This window comes from Protomyctophum bolini (genome assembly GCF_963924005.1).
Source record: "Protomyctophum bolini genome assembly, chromosome: 22".
Taxonomy (NCBI): Eukaryota; Metazoa; Chordata; class Actinopteri; order Myctophiformes; family Myctophidae; genus Protomyctophum; species Protomyctophum bolini.
In genome coordinates, this window is record NC_137883.1 from 12,877,692 (window position 1) to 12,896,479 (window position 18,788).

General features: G+C 41.6%; 2 protein-coding genes across 2 annotated transcripts; both read right to left on the minus strand.

Moving 5' to 3' along the window:
- Positions 1–348: 348 nt before the first annotated feature.
- LOC308310147 (uncharacterized protein) lies at positions 349–11,268 on the minus strand. The gene is made up of 17 exons (XM_080756293.1): positions 10,973–11,268; positions 9,442–9,549; positions 9,071–9,187; positions 8,240–8,362; positions 7,429–7,489; positions 6,008–7,270; positions 5,108–5,273; positions 4,576–4,727; positions 3,692–3,883; positions 3,503–3,588; positions 3,034–3,096; positions 2,809–2,900; positions 2,377–2,456; positions 2,183–2,271; positions 1,745–1,887; positions 1,009–1,111; positions 349–566 (listed from the first exon to the last, which is right to left on the minus strand). Exons 1-17 carry the CDS (start codon positions 11,164–11,166, stop codon positions 371–373), a joined length of 3,228 nt encoding a protein of 1,075 aa, XP_080612419.1. The 5' UTR covers positions 11,167–11,268; the 3' UTR covers positions 349–370.
- A 988-nt stretch (positions 11,269–12,256) lies between these two features.
- Positions 12,257–18,715, minus strand: bxdc2 (brix domain containing 2). The gene is made up of 10 exons (XM_080755858.1): positions 18,558–18,715; positions 17,834–17,945; positions 16,750–16,793; positions 16,581–16,651; positions 16,448–16,497; positions 16,259–16,332; positions 15,756–15,806; positions 15,089–15,190; positions 14,064–14,192; positions 12,257–12,828 (listed from the first exon to the last, which is right to left on the minus strand). Exons 1-10 carry the CDS (start codon positions 18,705–18,707, stop codon positions 12,574–12,576), a joined length of 1,038 nt encoding a protein of 345 aa, XP_080611984.1. The 5' UTR covers positions 18,708–18,715; the 3' UTR covers positions 12,257–12,573.
- Positions 18,716–18,788: the final 73 nt, after the last annotated feature.

The following is an 18,788-nucleotide window of genomic DNA, read 5'->3' on the forward strand; positions in this document are numbered from 1 at the left end:
AGCACTGACAACCATCATGCTTGCTAACTGGTAGACCCAAATCAAACTAAAATTAGCTGCAGCTGTGTTGAGGCGTTGAACCTGTCTGGACACATCTGTGAAGTGTCAATTGCAAGTTGCAACCTTATTAACTGTGCCATACCCGCATAACAGATACTAAAATGTATTTACCTGCTTTTCTTTAAATACACCTTTCATACCTGCGCACTGTAGACAAAAATAAATAAATAACCTGCACACAATCAACGAGTCATGTGAATGCTTTATTTGGATCATAAAAAAACCCAAACAAACAAACCTGAAAACTAAAAAGGTAAAAATCAAAATCTGAAAACTTTTTTTGTTAAAAATTCATTAAAAATGGTAAAAATCAAAACAACCCGCTTTGCAATGCCTCGGTCGCCGAGCGGCATTGCAGCAGGTTGTCACGGATACGTCTGAGTTCCTCCCGGGTTTCCTTGGCCCTACATCCTCCTTTACTCCGATACTTCATGGAAAGAAGCTTGTCAGACAGGTAGTGGAGCCACAGCACATTGGAGTGAGGCCGGTAGTCATCCCACTTGTTACTGGGGTGTAGAAACACAGACATGTCGGACGTTTACACAAACACACACAAACACACACACACACACACACAGTAAGTTGTGCACACACGTTTGTTTAGAGCCTATTTTTTATCTCTCTTAGCTCAGAATGCGATGAGAGCTTATGTTTTAGCCATTTTGTGTGTTTTTAAAGAACATATGTTACAGGTAGTCTTTACATTTACCGTATAAGTGTTCATTATAAATGTTCTTTTCATATATTAGTTTAATTCTCTTCTACAACTTAAATGTTCGTAAATATATTGGTGTGCCCCAATGTTGGGGCACAGAACACAAAGCTACTAGCTGGGTCGCAAGACAAATCAGTGCAAACTGACAAGTACCTACATCATATCATCGGCTATGAATAGGCCAATTAATATCCTGAGAAGCCAAAACAATACTTGCAGAAACGGACGCTGACCTGTTCTGCTCCCTCATCAGTCGATAGATGTCGAACTGGTAGTCTCCTTGGCCCATGAACAGCTCCTCGTCCTCAGAGATGTCGCATGCCACCGTCAAACCATCTGGACAGACAGTCAACAGATTAGATTACTGGTTCCCAGTAACAGTGGGACCCATTTATAAGAGTCATTTTATTTTTCATTTCCTACATTCTGTTTAATTATTTCAAAACATTTAGTTTCCAGTCATTTCAAAAGAAAATTACTGAACAAGAGGACATGGAGTGCCCAGCAAAGCCGGATGGACATGGAGGATTCTAACCCCCATCTCTACAGTGAGTGGTGGGCAGTAACTACTCCTGGACATGGAGGATTCTAACCCCCATCTCTACAGTGAGTGGTGGGCAGTAACTACTCCTGGACATGGAGGATTCTAACCCCCATCTCTACAGTGAGTGGTGGGCAGTAAGTTAGTAACTACTCCTACGGCAGCCGGACAACATGCTGCATCTATGCAGATATATTCGTATCACATCACAGAAATGCTAAGAAAGTTATTTTCATGGAAGGTTGCTCAGACTGATGCTAGATTTTACCTGGTATCCCAGTTTCTTTGAACACCAATTACATGACCATGGTTTTTCCTGTTCTAATAGGAAGGAACGTCTGCTAAATGCCTAAATTATAAATTGCAATGCACAAGATGATTTAACATACAGAGCAAGTCAGAGAGGAAACATGAGACGACCAACTGACCGATTTCCAGCCTGGACAGAGAGTAGTCAATGATGCGAACAAGCACCCCTTTGGTGTCCAGACAATGCTCAATTCCATCGAGTAGGAAGCTGGTTGACTTCTCCTTGGTGGCCTTAACTAAAATGTTGCCCCAGTGGAGATCTCTAGAGAGAACAGCAGCAAAATGGGATGAGACACCAGACAATGGCAATCACACTCAATAATGAAGCCTACAAATAGTCACAGTGTCACACACACACGTGGTTTTCAAAGTGGGGCCGGGCCCCCAGCTAAATTTGTTAGGGCTGTTCCCGAATACAATTGCCTGGTCCCCGCTGGCCATGATTCACATTGATTCTTCCGCACCAGAGTACACTTCATTCAACTGTATTCAATGCTTTCACATTGTCAAAACAAATCCATGAAATGTTTGAGAACCAATAAATGTATGCACACTACCTGTGTTCAAAGCACAGCTGCTGTTCAGCCACAGCCAGTGCAGCGGTCACTTGGTGGAGGATGCTTCTTGCCACCGCCAGAGAGGACAGCTTATATAATGACACAGGGTGACAACCATTAAAGACTGGATCCGTGTTTTATAGCCCAAACACTGAATCAATTATTCAGAGATGGTATTAATTCAGTTTCTTTACCTTTCCATTGCTGTTCTCCAGGTCACTGCCACCGAACTCAAACTCTAAGATTAGAAATAGCTGTTCATCTTCGAAGAAGTCTGAACAGGGGAATACAAACAAAAAACATTTTACTGGGAGGGTGAATGGATGTGTTGTGGAATTCTGGATCAATCAATAACCGATGAGGCAATATAGGAGTCGAAATGGTGGTAGGATAAATGCTTGTGTACAAAAAATAAGAAATCTTAACTTTGTTATATCCTTGCAGTCTAGTGGAACTTAAACATAAATTAATGCCCTATTTTGTCATCCAAGTGTCACCGCAAAAGTATCAAAATTAGCTAGTGAGGGGCCCCTAACACACCTATTTTTGATAACTAGAGGGGTCCTAACACACCTAAGTTAACTCAGTATTGGATGCTATTGACAAGACATATTTCACCCTCTGACCTGGTCGGTCATTCTCGGAGCGTCTCTGGCGGTCGAAGGCATCCCAGGCCTTCAGCATGACTGCAGGGTAGCTGCCTTTTACACAATGGAGACTGCAATGAGACAAGACACGGTCGCCTCATGTCACATTTGCATTCAAAACTACCAACTAGACACTAGAGGAAAGCCGACAGGACAAATACTTGAGGGACTAGGAGAAAGGACAGGAGAGAAGGGGCTTCTTACCCATGGAGTCCGATGAAGCCATACGTCTGGTTGTGTTGCTTCTCTTTCAGACTGCTCAACTCCCTAGAGGGAATATACATTCAGACGTGTTAGTCATTAATCCAATGTGAGAGTTGGCACTGAATTAATGTTGCATTGTCGTTCATTTGTATTTCATATTCATCTTTGTTTTCCCAGGAATATTCCAAGAGAATCAGAACACAAGGGAATGAATCCCTGGCCAAAATAAAACTTGTTGCCGTTGACGACACTTCAAGAAGTTCAAGAGTGTCATTAAAGTAGTGAAAATCTCTCTCCCATCGTGACATGTTTGAGCTGTAGATTGGCCGGTTTGACTTTGACATGGTTTCCACCCCACAGCGACAAAATTAGGCCCACTCTCAGCAGTGTCAACAGTCATTTGTCAGCACATTTTCCAAATCCAGGGAGAGTTACATAAAGTAGTACAGCTTTAAGTTCACCGTCTTACTTGGAAATAATCATCTCATGGAGAATGTCTCCAAAAGTCTTCTGCTCTTCTCCATTCACTTTCTCCTTGCCTTCAATCGGAATGATCTATACAGACAAAGATCATCAATGTATAAGCACACACCATAAACTAGAAGGCCTGTTGAAGACTATATAAAACAAAGGTTTAGTCTTGCTACATCATACAGACCTTGAGTGCAACAGTGTCCCCCGAAGCGTTGACGGTGGAGAAGACCTCTCCAAAGGTCCCTTCCCCTATCTTCTTGCACCGTTTCAGACGCTCAGGCAGAATGCACTCCTCCCAGCACAGAGCCCCCTGCTGGTTGCACTCTGCATACACCTTCTCTGCATCGGACAGATCATCATCGCATATACTCTGTCTCTGATGATGAAGACAGGAGCAGGGAGAAAGGCATGAGCACATGACCAAATACGCCAATGTAGACCTAACTTTTTCCGTTGATGGTCATCATGTGAACTAAAGCCCTAAACACACCAAAGGGTCACCATGCAACTCCTTAGGTCCAAACGATTGCAAGGAGTTAACGCTAAAACAGTCTTGACCCTTTGGTGTCGTTTGGGCCATTGAATTCCATGTGTTGAATCACTAGGGTCAACGTACAACAAGACATCTCACACCGCAGGGACAACGCTAAAACCTTCTTGACCCTTTGGTGTGGTTAGGGCTTTAACAATATTTGGTTGTGTGAGGTAACCATGTATAAGGTTATTCAGCTTGATGGTGTGAGCGTGTGTGCATTTGTCTGCGTGGGTGAAATGGTTCAAATGATCCAGTTTCACATATCGGTCAGTGTCCAATTCTAACAGCAATTTCAAAATCATTATTTTGGTTGTTTAAATTCATTCATGTGCAAAATAACGCAAGTTTGTAATGCATACATTGTTATTTTGTACTTAACAGTCAAACAGTAACTTGGCACTAATTTGGCACAATGATGATTGTGAAGTATCCCACACGAATAACTTTCAGTGTTTTTTTTATCATGGAAAATAAATCTAGTAATAATTGACAATTGTATTTATGTGCTATGCAGATGTGTAGTGTATGCATACCAGAAAGGTACTGCTGTTCGGCAGTGACTTGACCCATTTGGAGAAATGAGTTTTAACTTGCGTGTCAAATAAATCCATGCTTCCATCGACTTGGCCTGCCCTTCCAGAAGACTCCAACACAGAGCTTTGGAGCTCTCTAGGAGTCATCCTCACTAGGATGAAAGAGCGGAAGGGAAATATAACAATAACAATGAAGCTCTTTATAATAATGATAAAGATTAAACCATCTAGAGAAGTGGTTCTGAAAGAGGGGTCTGGGGACCTCCTCCAGGGGTCCTAGACGGTCCCCAGAACAGTTTAAACATTTAATCTCCATTTTATTTTTTGGCTATTTGAACATAGTGGCTCACAAGATCAGCAATTTGCAAAAAATTCAAAATCTTTTAAAACCAGGAAAGCATCCATGTAATTTTGTATTTGCGTTGGCTACTCAAAAATAGAAGTGTTGTGTGTCACTTCGTGCTGCAATGCAAGGTCCAGAACCACTTATGTAGAGCAACAGAGTGGTGTGTGTAATGGACCGGTCTAGTACCTGTAACTCTGCGGTGCACAGAAAGGCGAGCTTTGAGGCGGCTCCAGGTGTGCGTCTCATCTGTTGTTAGGTTTGCCAGCAGAGAGGAGAGGTCCAGGTGGCTGGCCAAGGCTCTGACTGGAGTAGAGAACATACCAGATCCATGCAGCAGGCCTTCATTGACCACCTGAAGACAAAGATAAGAGATTTTAAATCAGTTTACATGTGTCCGTTAACCGTTTACATGTGATGTGCTTACTCCATCGTTTTGTAGTATTCCGTGACAAGAGAGGATGTAGGTAGCACACATATGTAGCAGAGTGGCTCACAACCTCAGCCTACAGTTTCAACAGACTTGCCTATGCATTATGTTCAACCCAGTGTGTGTGTAAACACTAAATGATGTTTAAGTTCAGTACCACTCTTTAAAGGGACACTTCACCCTTTTTGCAAAAATATATATGTTAATGGCGTTTAGAAGCTTTAGAACACTTTCATGGGGGTCTTTATGTATGCAATATGTGGTTTTAGATATTTTAGATTGTAGCAGTGAGCCCGGTGTCTCTGATGTCATGGACACTGGGCTCACTTCCATCCTGGACTACATGTTGTCTCAGTAAGACAGCTCTCCCCCTATCCACAAGGAGGAGCAGAGCACCAAAGTATTATGGGAATTGTAGTCCAGGAAGGAAGTGAGGCCAGTGTCCATGACATCAGAGACACTGTGCTCACTGCTACAATCTAAAATATCTAAAACCACATATTACACACATAAAGACCCCCATGAAAGTGTTCTAAAGCTTCTAAACATCATGAACATATATTTTTTTGCAAAAAGGGTGAAGTGTCCCTTTAAGCTTTGTGTCTGTATGTGGCATTGTCACCTTGGGTTCATTATTTGTGTATGCGTGTCATTGTCACCTTGGATGTATTATGATGTCCAGTTATGCTGCCGTCCCCAGCCTTGCTTCTTCCCCTTAGTGCATGCTGGGTCGGGAAACCGTCTGCAGTGGCACTGCCTTTGTTTCTCCAGCGACTCACACTCAGACCACTCACAAACGCCTTCCTGGCCGTCCCAGGCCGGTCCCTTGACGCACTCCGCCTCTTTGTCTCTTTGGTAGCCCGAGAGACCTTTTTGGGACCTTTTTGAACGCTAGCCACAGACTGGTTGCAGCCAACAGAGTGTGCAAGGCTACTGGTGTGGATATCTGTAACTGAATGTTCAACAGAGTGTGCAAGGCTACTGGTGTGGATATCTGTAACTGAATGTTCAACAGAGTGTGCAAGGCTACTGGTGTGGACATCTGTGACTGAAGGTATATTGTCCGAGTCACATTGGGCCACTGATTGGCTACTATTCCCAGAGAGGAAAAGATGAAATGCGTCAGTTACCAACTCTGTAGGATGACCACTTTGATCATCAATTAATGACGCTGCATAGTAAGTTACATGACAAGGCGGCCCAGGACACAGCCGGTCTGAGTGGTTTGCAGTCTGACCACTCTCCACCATTTGTGGCTCTTCAGTAGTTTGTGGGCACAAGTCTGAGCTTGAATAGCCCAAACATGAAACGTAGGGGGTTTGAGGGAGGAGTTTATCTACTCTCTTCAGCTGCACTTGGCATCGCTTGCTCAAACACATGTCTTTCAGAGCATCAATGAGCATCTCTGATTCTCTGGAAACAGAGCTGTATGAAGAGACAGAGTCTGAGCCATTAGAAAACAGCATCAACCTTGGCGTTTCGTGCCTATCTGGAGCCTCTGTGATGATAGGCAGAGTCTTACACCCAGAGCCAGGCTCCCTGAGTGGGGCAGAGATGGGTGGAGAGAAGTGATCTCCTGATGGGACCAGCTCCTCTGGGGCTGACAAGTCCAATGGCGATACTGGTGGAGCGGCAGCAGATACACCCGGCCTCTTTCCAACCAGCTGTAGTGAGGGTGTGGAGCAGAAGAGGGGTTTCCTGTGGTAAGGATCAAAGGTCTGATCTTCAGCCTCGCTGATGGAGCTCTGCTGGCAGACACGTCTAATGGCCGATCTTCTATGGCTCTGGACTGTGTCATTCACAGAGCTCTCAGGACTGAAGGTCAATCTGGCCTTGCATCTACGCGACATTTGGCCGTTGGAAACACCTTTTCTCCGCACAAATTCATCAGAAGAGTCGAGATGTGGAAGGGGTATAGATGCCTGCGAGGGACACAAGGATGTATACACATTTTCAGAAATAATGCAGTTTCGCCATTGCATTCAAGTGGTTGGCAACAATGTGTATCCATTTTGTTTGATCTAGTAATGTTTGGTTTCACTTGAGGGGTATAAGCATATTGAATGAGAGATGGTCTTACAATGCGACAGGCTGCTCCCCTACGGTTGGTGACAAACTGGGCAGGACGAGGAAGGGCCACACTGCAAGAGAGACAGATAGGAAATTAGGAATACTGCCCGGACAGCGGACACACTTAAGTACCATCTACAATCAGTACAAGCTCACGTGATACTGAAGTGTAGATGAAGGCAATACACTTTCCAAAAACAGCCAAAAGCTGATAATTGGTGTATTTGTCCCCACAAAATCAAATCATTGACAAAAAATCTATACAGTTGCATTAACTGCTGCACCACTGTATCTCTCCCCAAAGATACTGGCAAGGTGTAATGCTAGACTAGGGTCATGTACAATCTAACTCTAAGGTAACAGCGTTTTCATTGCTGCTGGCTATGAAGTGAGTGTGTGTACACTACAGTATACAGCCGACTCGTTTTCAGCTTTGAAATTGTGTATTGCCAGTAATACAGGAAAGCTTCCCCGTCATTTTAGATTTTAGCAATACATCATTGCCGTCGGGCAGAAGCCTTGCATTTTTTCGTAACTGAATGCTAGATTTACTGATCACCATATCGGTACTTCTCTAATGAATTCCTTACTTCATATGAGTGTGTCACACAAAGAGTAAAAGAAATAAAATAAAAAAGCCCATCTAAAAGCTCCTCGTCATGAGCTTATAGATCGGTGATCAATGAGAATTTAAAAAAATAAAAAGGTTACATACTTACACGGTTACTTTCCCACATGACAATATATAGCAGCTTAGCTGGGTTAAGAGACATACATCTGACATCTCCATGCTAGTATAATGCAAGCCCATCTGTGTTCACCTAATTTCTCTTCTTGCTGGTTCATTAGTCTGTGGAATGGAGCCAGAAGGTGCCTTCTTCATGGCTTGCCTCTTGGTAGCACGCACTCTTCTGATGACGACAGAAGTACTCCTCTTTCTTTTGCTAAAATAAATAAGAACGGAGGTAAGCCTTCAGTGTTGCTAGGCAGATTGAGCTATGAATTTAAAAAATAAGTTGTTTGGTGGTGGACCATTTAGCTAACTTAACTCTGAATGTACAAATGGAACCAAGTGGGCCCGTTAGGATCCATTTGTACACTTTCCGAGTCAACACTAATGCTGGGGGTTTCAGTCTTCCAGCTTCCAGAGATAGAAATGGTAGCAAACTTGAGGTCTAATCAATGCATATCAAACAGGGGTCCTCCTTGAAATGAAAACGGTTGAGAATCACTGATATATGTGTGGAGTTTGCATGTTCTCCCCGTGTCCCCTAGGGTAGGTACCCTCACAAAAACATGCAGTAATCCTGGTCTCTAAACTGCCTCCCCCTGGCCAGCCGGGGCGCCTGATGGAGGGGAAAGGAACTGGTTAGAATAACGTGTTCCTTCCACGCGCTACGTCCAACCAGGGAAACTCCCCCCTGTCAGGTGTAAAGGAGCAACTTGGACACTCAAGCATGAGTTAAGTCCGTTGCTCTCCCCAGGTTGGCGGAGGGTGTGTAGAGCCCAGGATCACATTAGATGATTGACACAGGGGTGAAAAATGGGTTACAAAATCGTGGGATAAAAAAAAAATATATATATATATATATATATATATATATATATATATATATATATATATAAAAAAGAGAATCACTGATATAACGCACCTGGTCTCCTTGGGTTCCACTTCTGAACAGCTGGCAGACATGGTCGAGTTTGAAGAAGAGGTTTCACTGTCTGGCTGAACGTTCCTCCTCAACAGACCGGAGACGACTTTACCTCTCCTGTTCACACACACACACAAAAGTTCTTAACATGATGCTCACATCAAGGGCAGCAGTATAATAAATAGTAAATACCACTCAGTGGTTTACAGGAACACGTACATTATTTATTCTCATCAATAAACCTTTCAAAATATGTAAAACTGACTCAGACGGCACATGTTGAGTTGTTGACACATGCATCCGACATCTCCATGCTTGCTGTCATAATGTATTGTGCCCAACACTCCCGTCCACTTTCACTGCATACACACCTTGCTGGCTCTTCAGAAGGTTCGCAGTTCTCCTTCAAGGAAACTACCGTAACTACGGACTTTTTAGCAGTACGCACTCTTCTGCCAACAGTACTCTTCTTTCTGTTGCTAAAATAAAGAGGGGGACAGTGAGTGCTAATTTAACTTAGTTGATCATTATACACATTTGAACACTCAGTTAAAGCACCTGGCCCACAGGGCACGAATATTGTAAATGTATGGAATCTCATGAGTGTTAGAGTGTAGCTAATCATCTTAATGATACACCTCAGTAATGGCCGCACACAGGGAACTCTTTGTGGATGAGTCCATCTATACATACCGGTAAGTTAAATAGCCATGCCATAAGTTATGGTTGAGGGAACATAGGGCTGAGGGAACATAGGGCTGAGGGAACAAAGGGATGAGGGAACGGGGTAGGGTCCCAAACGTAAGTATGGTGGAAGCTAGCCGCAATTTGCAACTCTAGATTTTTTTACAATTGGCTGAATCTAGAGTTGCAATAACCTCCATCGACTTCCTATGCATGGTTTTGGTTTTGCATTGGTTTGTGACCTCCTGGTCTTAAATTACGTTAAACTCACCAACATTGCAGCTGTAGTCCAAGCTTGAATTATCCTCTTTCGATCTGGTGTCGCTTGTTTATCATAAAAGTCCCCGTAAAAAAAGTTATGAGCTACTTTCTGTCCAAAATATTCCACAACTATTATTCCGAGCCGCCATCTTGGATTTTTTCAACGTGCCATAAAACAAGACGTGAGGGGGAGCGCTTGTTTAATAGTGTCCCTCCCTCCCTAGGGTGTCGGCCTCTTCTTTGGGTGTCTTACCTGCGCAGGTAAGATTCTATTAAACAAGCGCTCCCCCTCACGTCTTGTTTTATGGCACGTTGAAAAAATCCAAGATGGCGGCTCGGAATAATAGTTGTGGAATATTTTGGACAGAAAGTAGCTCATAACTTTTTTTACGGGGACTTTTATGATAAACAAGCGACACCAGATCGAAAGAGGATAATTCAAGCTTGGACTACAGCTGCAATGTTGGTGAGTTTAACGTAATTTAAGACCAGGAGGTCACAAACCAATGCAAAACCAAAACCATGCATAGGAAGTCGATGGAGGTTATTGCAACTCTAGATTCAGCCAATTGTAAAAAAATCTAGAGTTGCAAATTGCGGCTAGGTGGAAGCTAGCTCTGGTCCATAGCAACGTATAGAGCTTAGCCCAAACATTTAGATTCTCGTACGTCAGAATCGAAAAAAACCTCTACGAGAATCTAAATGTTTGGGCTATATAGAGCTATGGACCAGAGCCCGTTGAACCAGTTCGGAAAAACAAAATAACAACATTAATGGATCTTGTTAACATTTCATTTTGTGTAGTGTACTGTGTAGCCTGTAGGCCCTCCACAGTCCACATCACTTGTTTACAGCGAACTTCTGAAATCTAATACATGAAAGTCTTGCATCAACGCTATAGGTTCAAGATCAAACTGTGCCCTTGGGTCATTCAAATTAAAAAGGCTGACAGCATACCTCGTCTCCGTGGGTTCTAAACAGACGGAGGGGTTCGAAGAGTTTGCAGCCGCACTGCCACTGGAGTCAAAGAGCTGTTTTCTGTTGGCGTCCAGCGGCCAGTAAGACGCGGTAGACAACCTGCGAGTGCGACTGGCTTTACTGTAGGTCTTCATCGCCCGTCCGAATACTGCGTTGACTCGGTTCTGGTTCATCTTTAAAGTTAACCGTCCGTTGGTGAAACGAAATAAAAGTTCAGTTGTCGACTTTTAGGTATCGGCCCGCTTCACAATTCAAATACTTCTTCTTTTGTTTTAATCGGTTTTTATCCCTGCTCCCGGATGTCTATTGTCTAGTAGTCAACGACACGACAAGCTTGGTGCCGTAAGCAACAATCGCGGTTAAACACAACACCGCCTTCTGCTGGCTCAGAGGAATAACGGCACTGTCCGGACCACCGCTCCCTCATGCTTGTCTAGAGCCCCATCTAGTGGAGAAATAGAAATTGACACCAGGGTGTCAATCTCATTCCAGTAGTGTTTCAACTTTTATGGATTTTTTATGGATTGTCTTAATTTGTCTAGCAACTGAAATGACATTGGCAATAATGAAATAGTCAGAGATGACACTCAATATTGAATGTGCATGTATTGTATATCGGCCTAATCCTGAAGAAATGGGAAATGTATTATTACACATGCCTCTGACAGTATCCAGACATTAACCAACATCAGGTGTTTCTGGGCAGTTCTGTTTACCTCTTCTCAGAGGCTAATGTCATAGAACTCCATGCATGGGCAGCAGTCAAGATTTACACAGAACTCCATACTTCGCTTGGGAGTAGTGATTACTCAAGGATCAAGGAAACCAGCTCGCACCGCATTACTGAGTGTGTTGAAAACAGTTTTTTTTAATCCAGGTTTTTGTCCCTGGACTTACAAGAGGAACAGTTAGAGAAGATTAATACAATATATAATAGTCAATTTCTGTATTGTAACACCAGACATAATTGGGCAGCTAGCAATTTAACAATTATCCATTTTATTATTATTTCTTCCCCCTTCTACAAACATGTTAGAACATTTTAACTGTAACTCTGTTTGAGTTGCTTCATCTGGAACACTAGGCCACTGGTCACGGCTTGCAACAACTTTACTTTTCTTTGTCTATGTTTAAAAGTAGAGCTTGATTTATTTTTTTGCAATATGGTTATGTCTGAGGGTTTTATAAATAATGAACTTTGACTTTCTATGAAGCCCACATTGCATATACTGCATTATAAATGTGGGTGTTACCGAACCGAACAGTATTTAAGAGCTTGTGGTTAAATGACTACATACATTGTATCCATTGGAACACAGGTTATTTTATTCAATTCAAATTAAACCATTTTAGACATACAAGGTTTCCATCCAATACAACGATATGCACACAATGGAAAACACATGCAGCACACACAATGTACATGGATTCCTTTCTCTTACAACAACCCAACAGAGTTATGACCGTCTCCCCTGACAGTCTCCTCAGAAGCGTGTCTGAGGTTAACTCTGTCCACTTCCAGACAGATTTATACTTTGGTCAGTTGGTTGTACAACAAAGTCTGTAATCTGGCTTTCATCTCAGCGTTTCATCTGCAATTTCTGCATTCTCTGTCGCTTGAATTCTTTGTGTCTGTTCTTCTTCACGGCCTTGGGCTCCGGCGCTTCCGTCTCGATGTGGACGGGCTTCTCCTCGCCGGGTATCAGGAAGACATCAGCGGTAACGTCTTTGTTCAGGTCCTCCTTTGCTTCCATTTTCCTTTCCTTCTGGAGGTCCTTGACCATCTGCTTCTCGCGCACGCGAGCTGCCGTAGCCAATCGGATCTGGCGACGGTGCTGTGGGGGACATGCGGGTGGGGGTTAAGTTAGAGCCTAATGGACATGATTAGGGGTGCACAATTATGAAATTATATTTTCTTTTAATTATAATTAAATATGACATATCCGATTATTTGCAGGGTCATATCTGCCGATACCGATTGACCAGACAGTGGCCTTGTGCTTAAGAGTGTCCGCCCCTGGAGGTCGGGGGTTCGTTTCCCGGCCGGGTCATACCAAAGACCAAATGCCTCCCTGCTTGGCACTCAGGATCAATGGATTGGATTGGGGGTCAAATCAACTACCGGTAATGATTCCCGAGTGCGGCACAGCTGCTCACATATATTATAAAGAGGACCACAATGGAAACAGGCCAACCTTGGGGCTTGACCCAAAGCCTGTTAATAAAGTATTCAATCAATCAATAAATGGCCTAAACTCTTTTCCAAATGAATGACACAATTTACAATATTTATTTATTTTACATCATATTCGATTTTATTTTGTTCTAGACTAGAGGTACTAGAAACCTTTGATTTATATTGAACTCATTGATGAATTTTTACATTTCCTTTTTTTTGCTGGTGAAAACCGATCAACTAATCTGGATTATTTTTTTTGACTTTCCGGTACGGCATTTTTATGGCCGATTCCGATTATATTGTGCATCCCTAGATATATTAGCCAAATATATTATACATTCTCTTTTCAATGATTCCTCAGATGTAGTTATCAAAACCTTGTGTATGTGATGGGAGTCAGATTTACAATAAACTACCTAACCCACTTAAACAATTATTTTTTACACTTTAGATATTGAAAAATAGCAGATATACAAGCTTATAGCATGGCACCGAGTGCCACACTAAGAGCTTGTAGATCTGTTATTTTTGGAAGAATTGTGAAAAATCTTTGCTTCTGGGGGTTCCCTGGAACAACCTATTTTCAGATGGGGGTCGGTGGCCAATTACATACTGTAATTTCTGGGGTCATGAGTTTTCTGAAAAACCTATGTTTATATATCAGTGGTTCCATTTCATTTGTAGAATCTGGTCACCTTGAGTCAAGCAGGGTATTACAGTAATACTTTTATCACCTTGATTATCCATGCAATTAACAACTAGAGGAGTACTCATTATAATATGTCAGGCTAATGAATGTAGTTAACCAAACTATTACATCCAACTCCTGAATTATAATCAGATCATCATAACTGCTTTAATGAGGCGATTGCCATATGATTTGGAGCATACCATGTTGGGAGTTTGGAAGTGTGGGTTTTCGTAGAGTGTGGGGCCTCCAAAGCTTCCCTGGAAGATCTTGATTGGGTTCAGAACAAAGCGAGGTCCGATCTCCACCAGAGCAGCATCCTCTTCAATAATCTGGACGTGACACGGAGAAAAACACCAAAATAACCAACTTGAACCAATATATATTTGACCAATCACCCAGTGATTGACACTTATTCTACATACATTTTGCTACTCAACCCACTAATCAACCCGTGGCCCATGGGTCGCATGCGGCCCCTGCTTAATGTATCTGTAGCCCGTCATGGCCATACCAATAAAAGTTATTTTCATTGTTTTGAACATGATTAAGTATTGTATTGTTTGTTCCAAGAGAAAGTGATATGGCATAGTAGTAAACTGAGTATTAAACACATACTTATTCCTTCACTTGTGATAATCTCAGACCACATGCTTATTTATTCACATGTGATAATCTATCTGTTCATTACATGTTCTCTTCACGTTTTGTGAATGAATCCTCATTTTGTAATGCCCTTGGGACTTTTGGATTTCTGCTGAGTGGCCCTTGAGCCATCTTAAGTTGAGTAGCCCTCTTCTACATGAACTGGACCAATACTACAATATGATCATGTGGTGTCAAATATAAATGAGATTAATTTCTCTCAACATGGAAGGTGTAGAACCTCATGCTCTTTGCTTAGAGATAGGTGAAGTTATGTGGCAGTGAAGTGAAGTACAAGACTGCAATAAATCATTCATCAACAAACGAGCAAGATAAACTGATTGCCAGTACATACATACTACTACATACATTAAACACTGTTAAAAGATAACAGATGATGATTGAAACAAAGAACACACCTCTCTGCTACACATGTTGGAGCCGTTATTATTCATCTCTTCGCAGATATTGACACACCGCTCAATAGGGATTATATGGTTCAAGCGGTTAATAGCTTGGCAATGAACAAGCAAAAGGCATAAATTGATGCCAACAAAATAATAAGTAAAAATAATTAACTCACCTGGTAGTTTCTAAACCATATCCTGTTGTCTGCTATACTGAATGTGTAGACATGATCGACAAACGGCTGACTCTTAGGATGGTAGTGTGGAGTGGAAAATGTCTACAAACAAGAATACACAATGAATTAATATCACTTTATTTTTTTTCTTCTCCAATCTCCCATACTTTTCACTCCTTTCTCCCACATTATGTTATGTCAATTCCAGATTCCGTGCTTTCTAGCCTCTTGTCACTGCTACCTCCTACAGTTGGTGGTACGGAGAGCACAGCCAATCACGTCTATCGATACGCGTGACGTCGAGGCCTCCTCTTTTCATCTGAAAGTTGAAAAGTTTCTCCAGGAACATGCTATGCCTCCTAGAGTCCATACCCGACTGACCACCAGGCACCCTGACCAACCAGTAAGAGCCCTTGCGCCCTACTTGATCATACTACAGCGTCACACAAAAAAGCATCAAAGAAAGTAGCAGATCCGCAATCTGCTCATCCATCTGCTACTTTTGCCTCTCTTGTTTTTATCCTGAAAAGTAACAGTTTGGACTTTGGACATACAGTATGAGGTTTCCACCAGAGACAATAAAAGACCAACATGTATTACCAAAAGAGTATAGATTTGTGTATTTGTATAATTTTCATGGCAAACATATTGCATAGTGAATACCAACCTGGGTGAAGAGCTCCTTCAGTAAAGCATAGTGTGGCTCCTGGTCAAATTTCTATTAAATGAAAAAGCAACAAAAACAAAAATTGACATTGAATGATGTGTCTATTGTATCTATATAACATACAAATATAATATAACATACAAACAGTACAGTATGTCACATTTCAGATGCAGTATTCAAGCGTTCTAGCTAAATGTCTGGATAAATAGATACTGGATAAATAAGTCATAAGATCAGTAGTGTACAAACTGGAGTGCCTCAAAGAACAAACTAGAATACCAGGTAAACATCTAGGCCCAGTATCTGTATGTAATAAAACAAACACTGCAAGTCTAAATAAAGACTAGACAACATCTATCCAGAGATTACAGACCGACATCATACAGCCTACTAGTACACAATATGTTCTAGTATTGCTTTTGACTGTCATATTTTGTGTGTGTGTGTGTGTGTGTGTGTGTGTGTGTGTGTGTGTGTGTGTGTGTGTCCGACTGTCCACTCACAGGATCGAAGGAGAGCAGTGGTCTGGATCCTTTAAGGCAGTTCCCAGTCATTTTAAGTTCAGCCATTGTGTGGACTGTGAAACAAAGGATTTTCTTCGTTTAAATTTCCTTTCACTCCACGGAATCACTGACAGAAACATGCTTTTTATGTAGTTTCCAGAGAGAACTTTAAAAAAAAATGTAACTCACTGTTCTGAACGAGAAACTTTGCTGAAGGTCCATGAGGGGAATTTGCAATCCTGTAAGAAGTTAAAATATTATTTATGCATTGCTTGCTCAAAGATATAAACACCATTTTGTATCAAAATGATCACACACTCACCACATATAGAGGTCCATCTTTTTCTTTGCTTCAAAGAACAGGCATTTGTTGCAGTTCTTAATTTCACAAACCTGTGATGACATCATGTATTATAATAAATAATGTAGAGTTTCAACTTTCAAGCATGCCAAAGATGACAACAGGGCAGCCCTAAATTAGGTAAACCCACCTCATTTACGACGAATAGTTTGTCTTTCCTGTCCATTTTTGTATCTGTTAAAGAAAGATAATTACATCATCACTGCTGGAATAAGTACTCGAGAATGTTACGTACTGTAATTAAAAGTACCAACACTACACTCTAGAAAGAATCTGCAAACAGTCTGCATTCAAAACTAGAATAAAAGTACAATAGTATTGGCATAAGAATTCACATATTAAACAATTAGTAACAATTAGTAAATGCATTCATGTTTTCATTATGTTGCAGCTGGTGAGGTGGTGCTGATTTTAACGTGCTACTGGGTAATTATTATATGAACGTATAATAATACATTTTCAGCATACAGTTACACAATACAAATCTGCAAAGTAACTACTATGTATTGTAATATTGCTTAAGATTTTGTTGACTAAAACTATGACACTCGCTAGCCCTAGAACGGCTCTTGTTGTTACATACAGTAAGTACAGTATTTCACATACAGAGCCATAGAACACCCAGGTTAATTTCTGTTCGGGTTCAAAATGGGCGGCCTAAATGTGATAAATGCTCCGTATGTACTCACCCATTAAATAATTCCAAAGACGTGGTGTGAAAAATGGTCCTCTAGTTTTATATCGATGTGAAAGTTTGCGGTCACACAATTGGCAGGTGCTTTGCGATAGGTGCTGGGTAATTAATCACAACACCTGCCAATTGTGTGACCGCAAACTTTTGTGTTTCCCTGGTCAATTGGTGATGACGTCTGCGGTAAACAGGACGTATTTGTAAAATCAGTTCATCGATTGTTCCGGCCCCCCTCGCCCGGAGAGAAAGATGTCCGTGTGCATCTCTTGAAAAAGTGGAGATAATTCACTAAATACGCGTTTTGTGCCAGAACTTTCACATGGATATAAAACTAGAGGACCATTTTTCACACCACGTCTTTGGAATTATTTAATGGGCGAGTACAAACAGAGCATTTATCACATTTATGCCGCATATGTTAAAGTTCTACCAGGACCCGGTGCAAGCCATCTATGCCTGAGATACATGAAAATGTACAAAGTATAATTAAATGATCACAGGCATTCTAGGTCTAGACACTCGCCTGCTTTGGAGTGAGGCATCATAGTCTTCAAGTCCTGCATCAAGTGTCGGGTCCTGAAGTTGATACCTCTGGAGGAGAAAATGAGAACTCTTTCCTTGTTTGTCCATTTGCCCTGTTTGGAAAATATGACGACAAGATTCTTTATGTGAAAAGTATACAAGACGTTTAATCAACATTGTAGCCCTTGAAGCAACAATAACAAAATACAAAAATAATAATAATTGAGAACAAAGTAGTGAGGTAAAGAAATAGCTATTGATTGATTGATATATTTATTAACAGTTTGTAGAATTACAGTACATTTCAAGCACAAACTCAATACAAAGACTGTTAACTGTGAGTGGACGACCCAATTAAGCATTACACTTGTTTACAACAGGGTCCACATTGTTCAATTCATCAAAACATTTAGAGACATACAAAGACACTTCTATGTAGTTAAAGAACAGAACAGGAATTCATCATATAGGAAGCAAAAAGGGGAAAGATACATATACAGTGAGGGGAAAGGGCTAAGTAGTCCATTCATTGTCGACACAATGTTGACAAGTAGTAGGAAGGAATTTCAATCGTTCATAAACGTTTTTTTATGATAATGTAACAAAATCTACAGAAAAGTGTAGCTCTGGTCCATTGCTCTAATGCCAAAGCACCAGAGCTAAGAAAAGTGTTGCTAACAGAAGTCACAGGTGTTATAAGTTGTCTAGTAGTAATAATCACTCACCCTAGATACTGGCGCCGGGACGATGATATCATCCTTCTGTTGCTGTTGGGGTTCACTCGGTTGTACATTTCCATTCTGTGACAATTTCACTTTCTTTGCATTTTTCTCAGCAGCTCCTTTTCCTCCACGTTTTCTCTTCATCGGCGCCATGCTGCTTCTTCTTGTTGGGCCGGAAGTTTGCCTCGCACAAACACACAAAACAGACACAGAGGTAGACACGTGTATACAGCG

Bases quoted from the DNA above. Each gene is read 5' to 3' on its own strand.
- bxdc2 (XM_080755858.1), bottom strand. From the start codon at position 18,707: ATGGCGCCGATGAAGAGAAAACGTGGAGGAAAAGGAGCTGCTGAGAAA. The intron at 17,946-18,557 runs GTGAGTGATTAT...TTTTCCAAACAG, and splicing joins TCCCGGCGCCAGTATCTAGG to GGCAAATGGACAAACAAGGA. The intron at 12,829-14,063 runs GTATGCTCCAAA...TGTCCCCCACAG, and splicing joins ACTTCCAAACTCCCAACATG to CACCGTCGCCAGATCCGATT.
- LOC308310147 (XM_080756293.1), bottom strand. From the start codon at position 11,166: ATGAACCAGAACCGAGTCAACGCAGTATTCGGACGGGCGATGAAGACC. The intron at 3,097-3,502 runs GTAAGACGGTGA...TATTCCCTCTAG, and splicing joins CATGAGATGATTATTTCCAA to GGAGTTGAGCAGTCTGAAAG. The intron at 2,457-2,808 runs GTCAGAGGGTGA...TCCCCTGTTCAG, and splicing joins CTCCGAGAATGACCGACCAG to ACTTCTTCGAAGATGAACAG.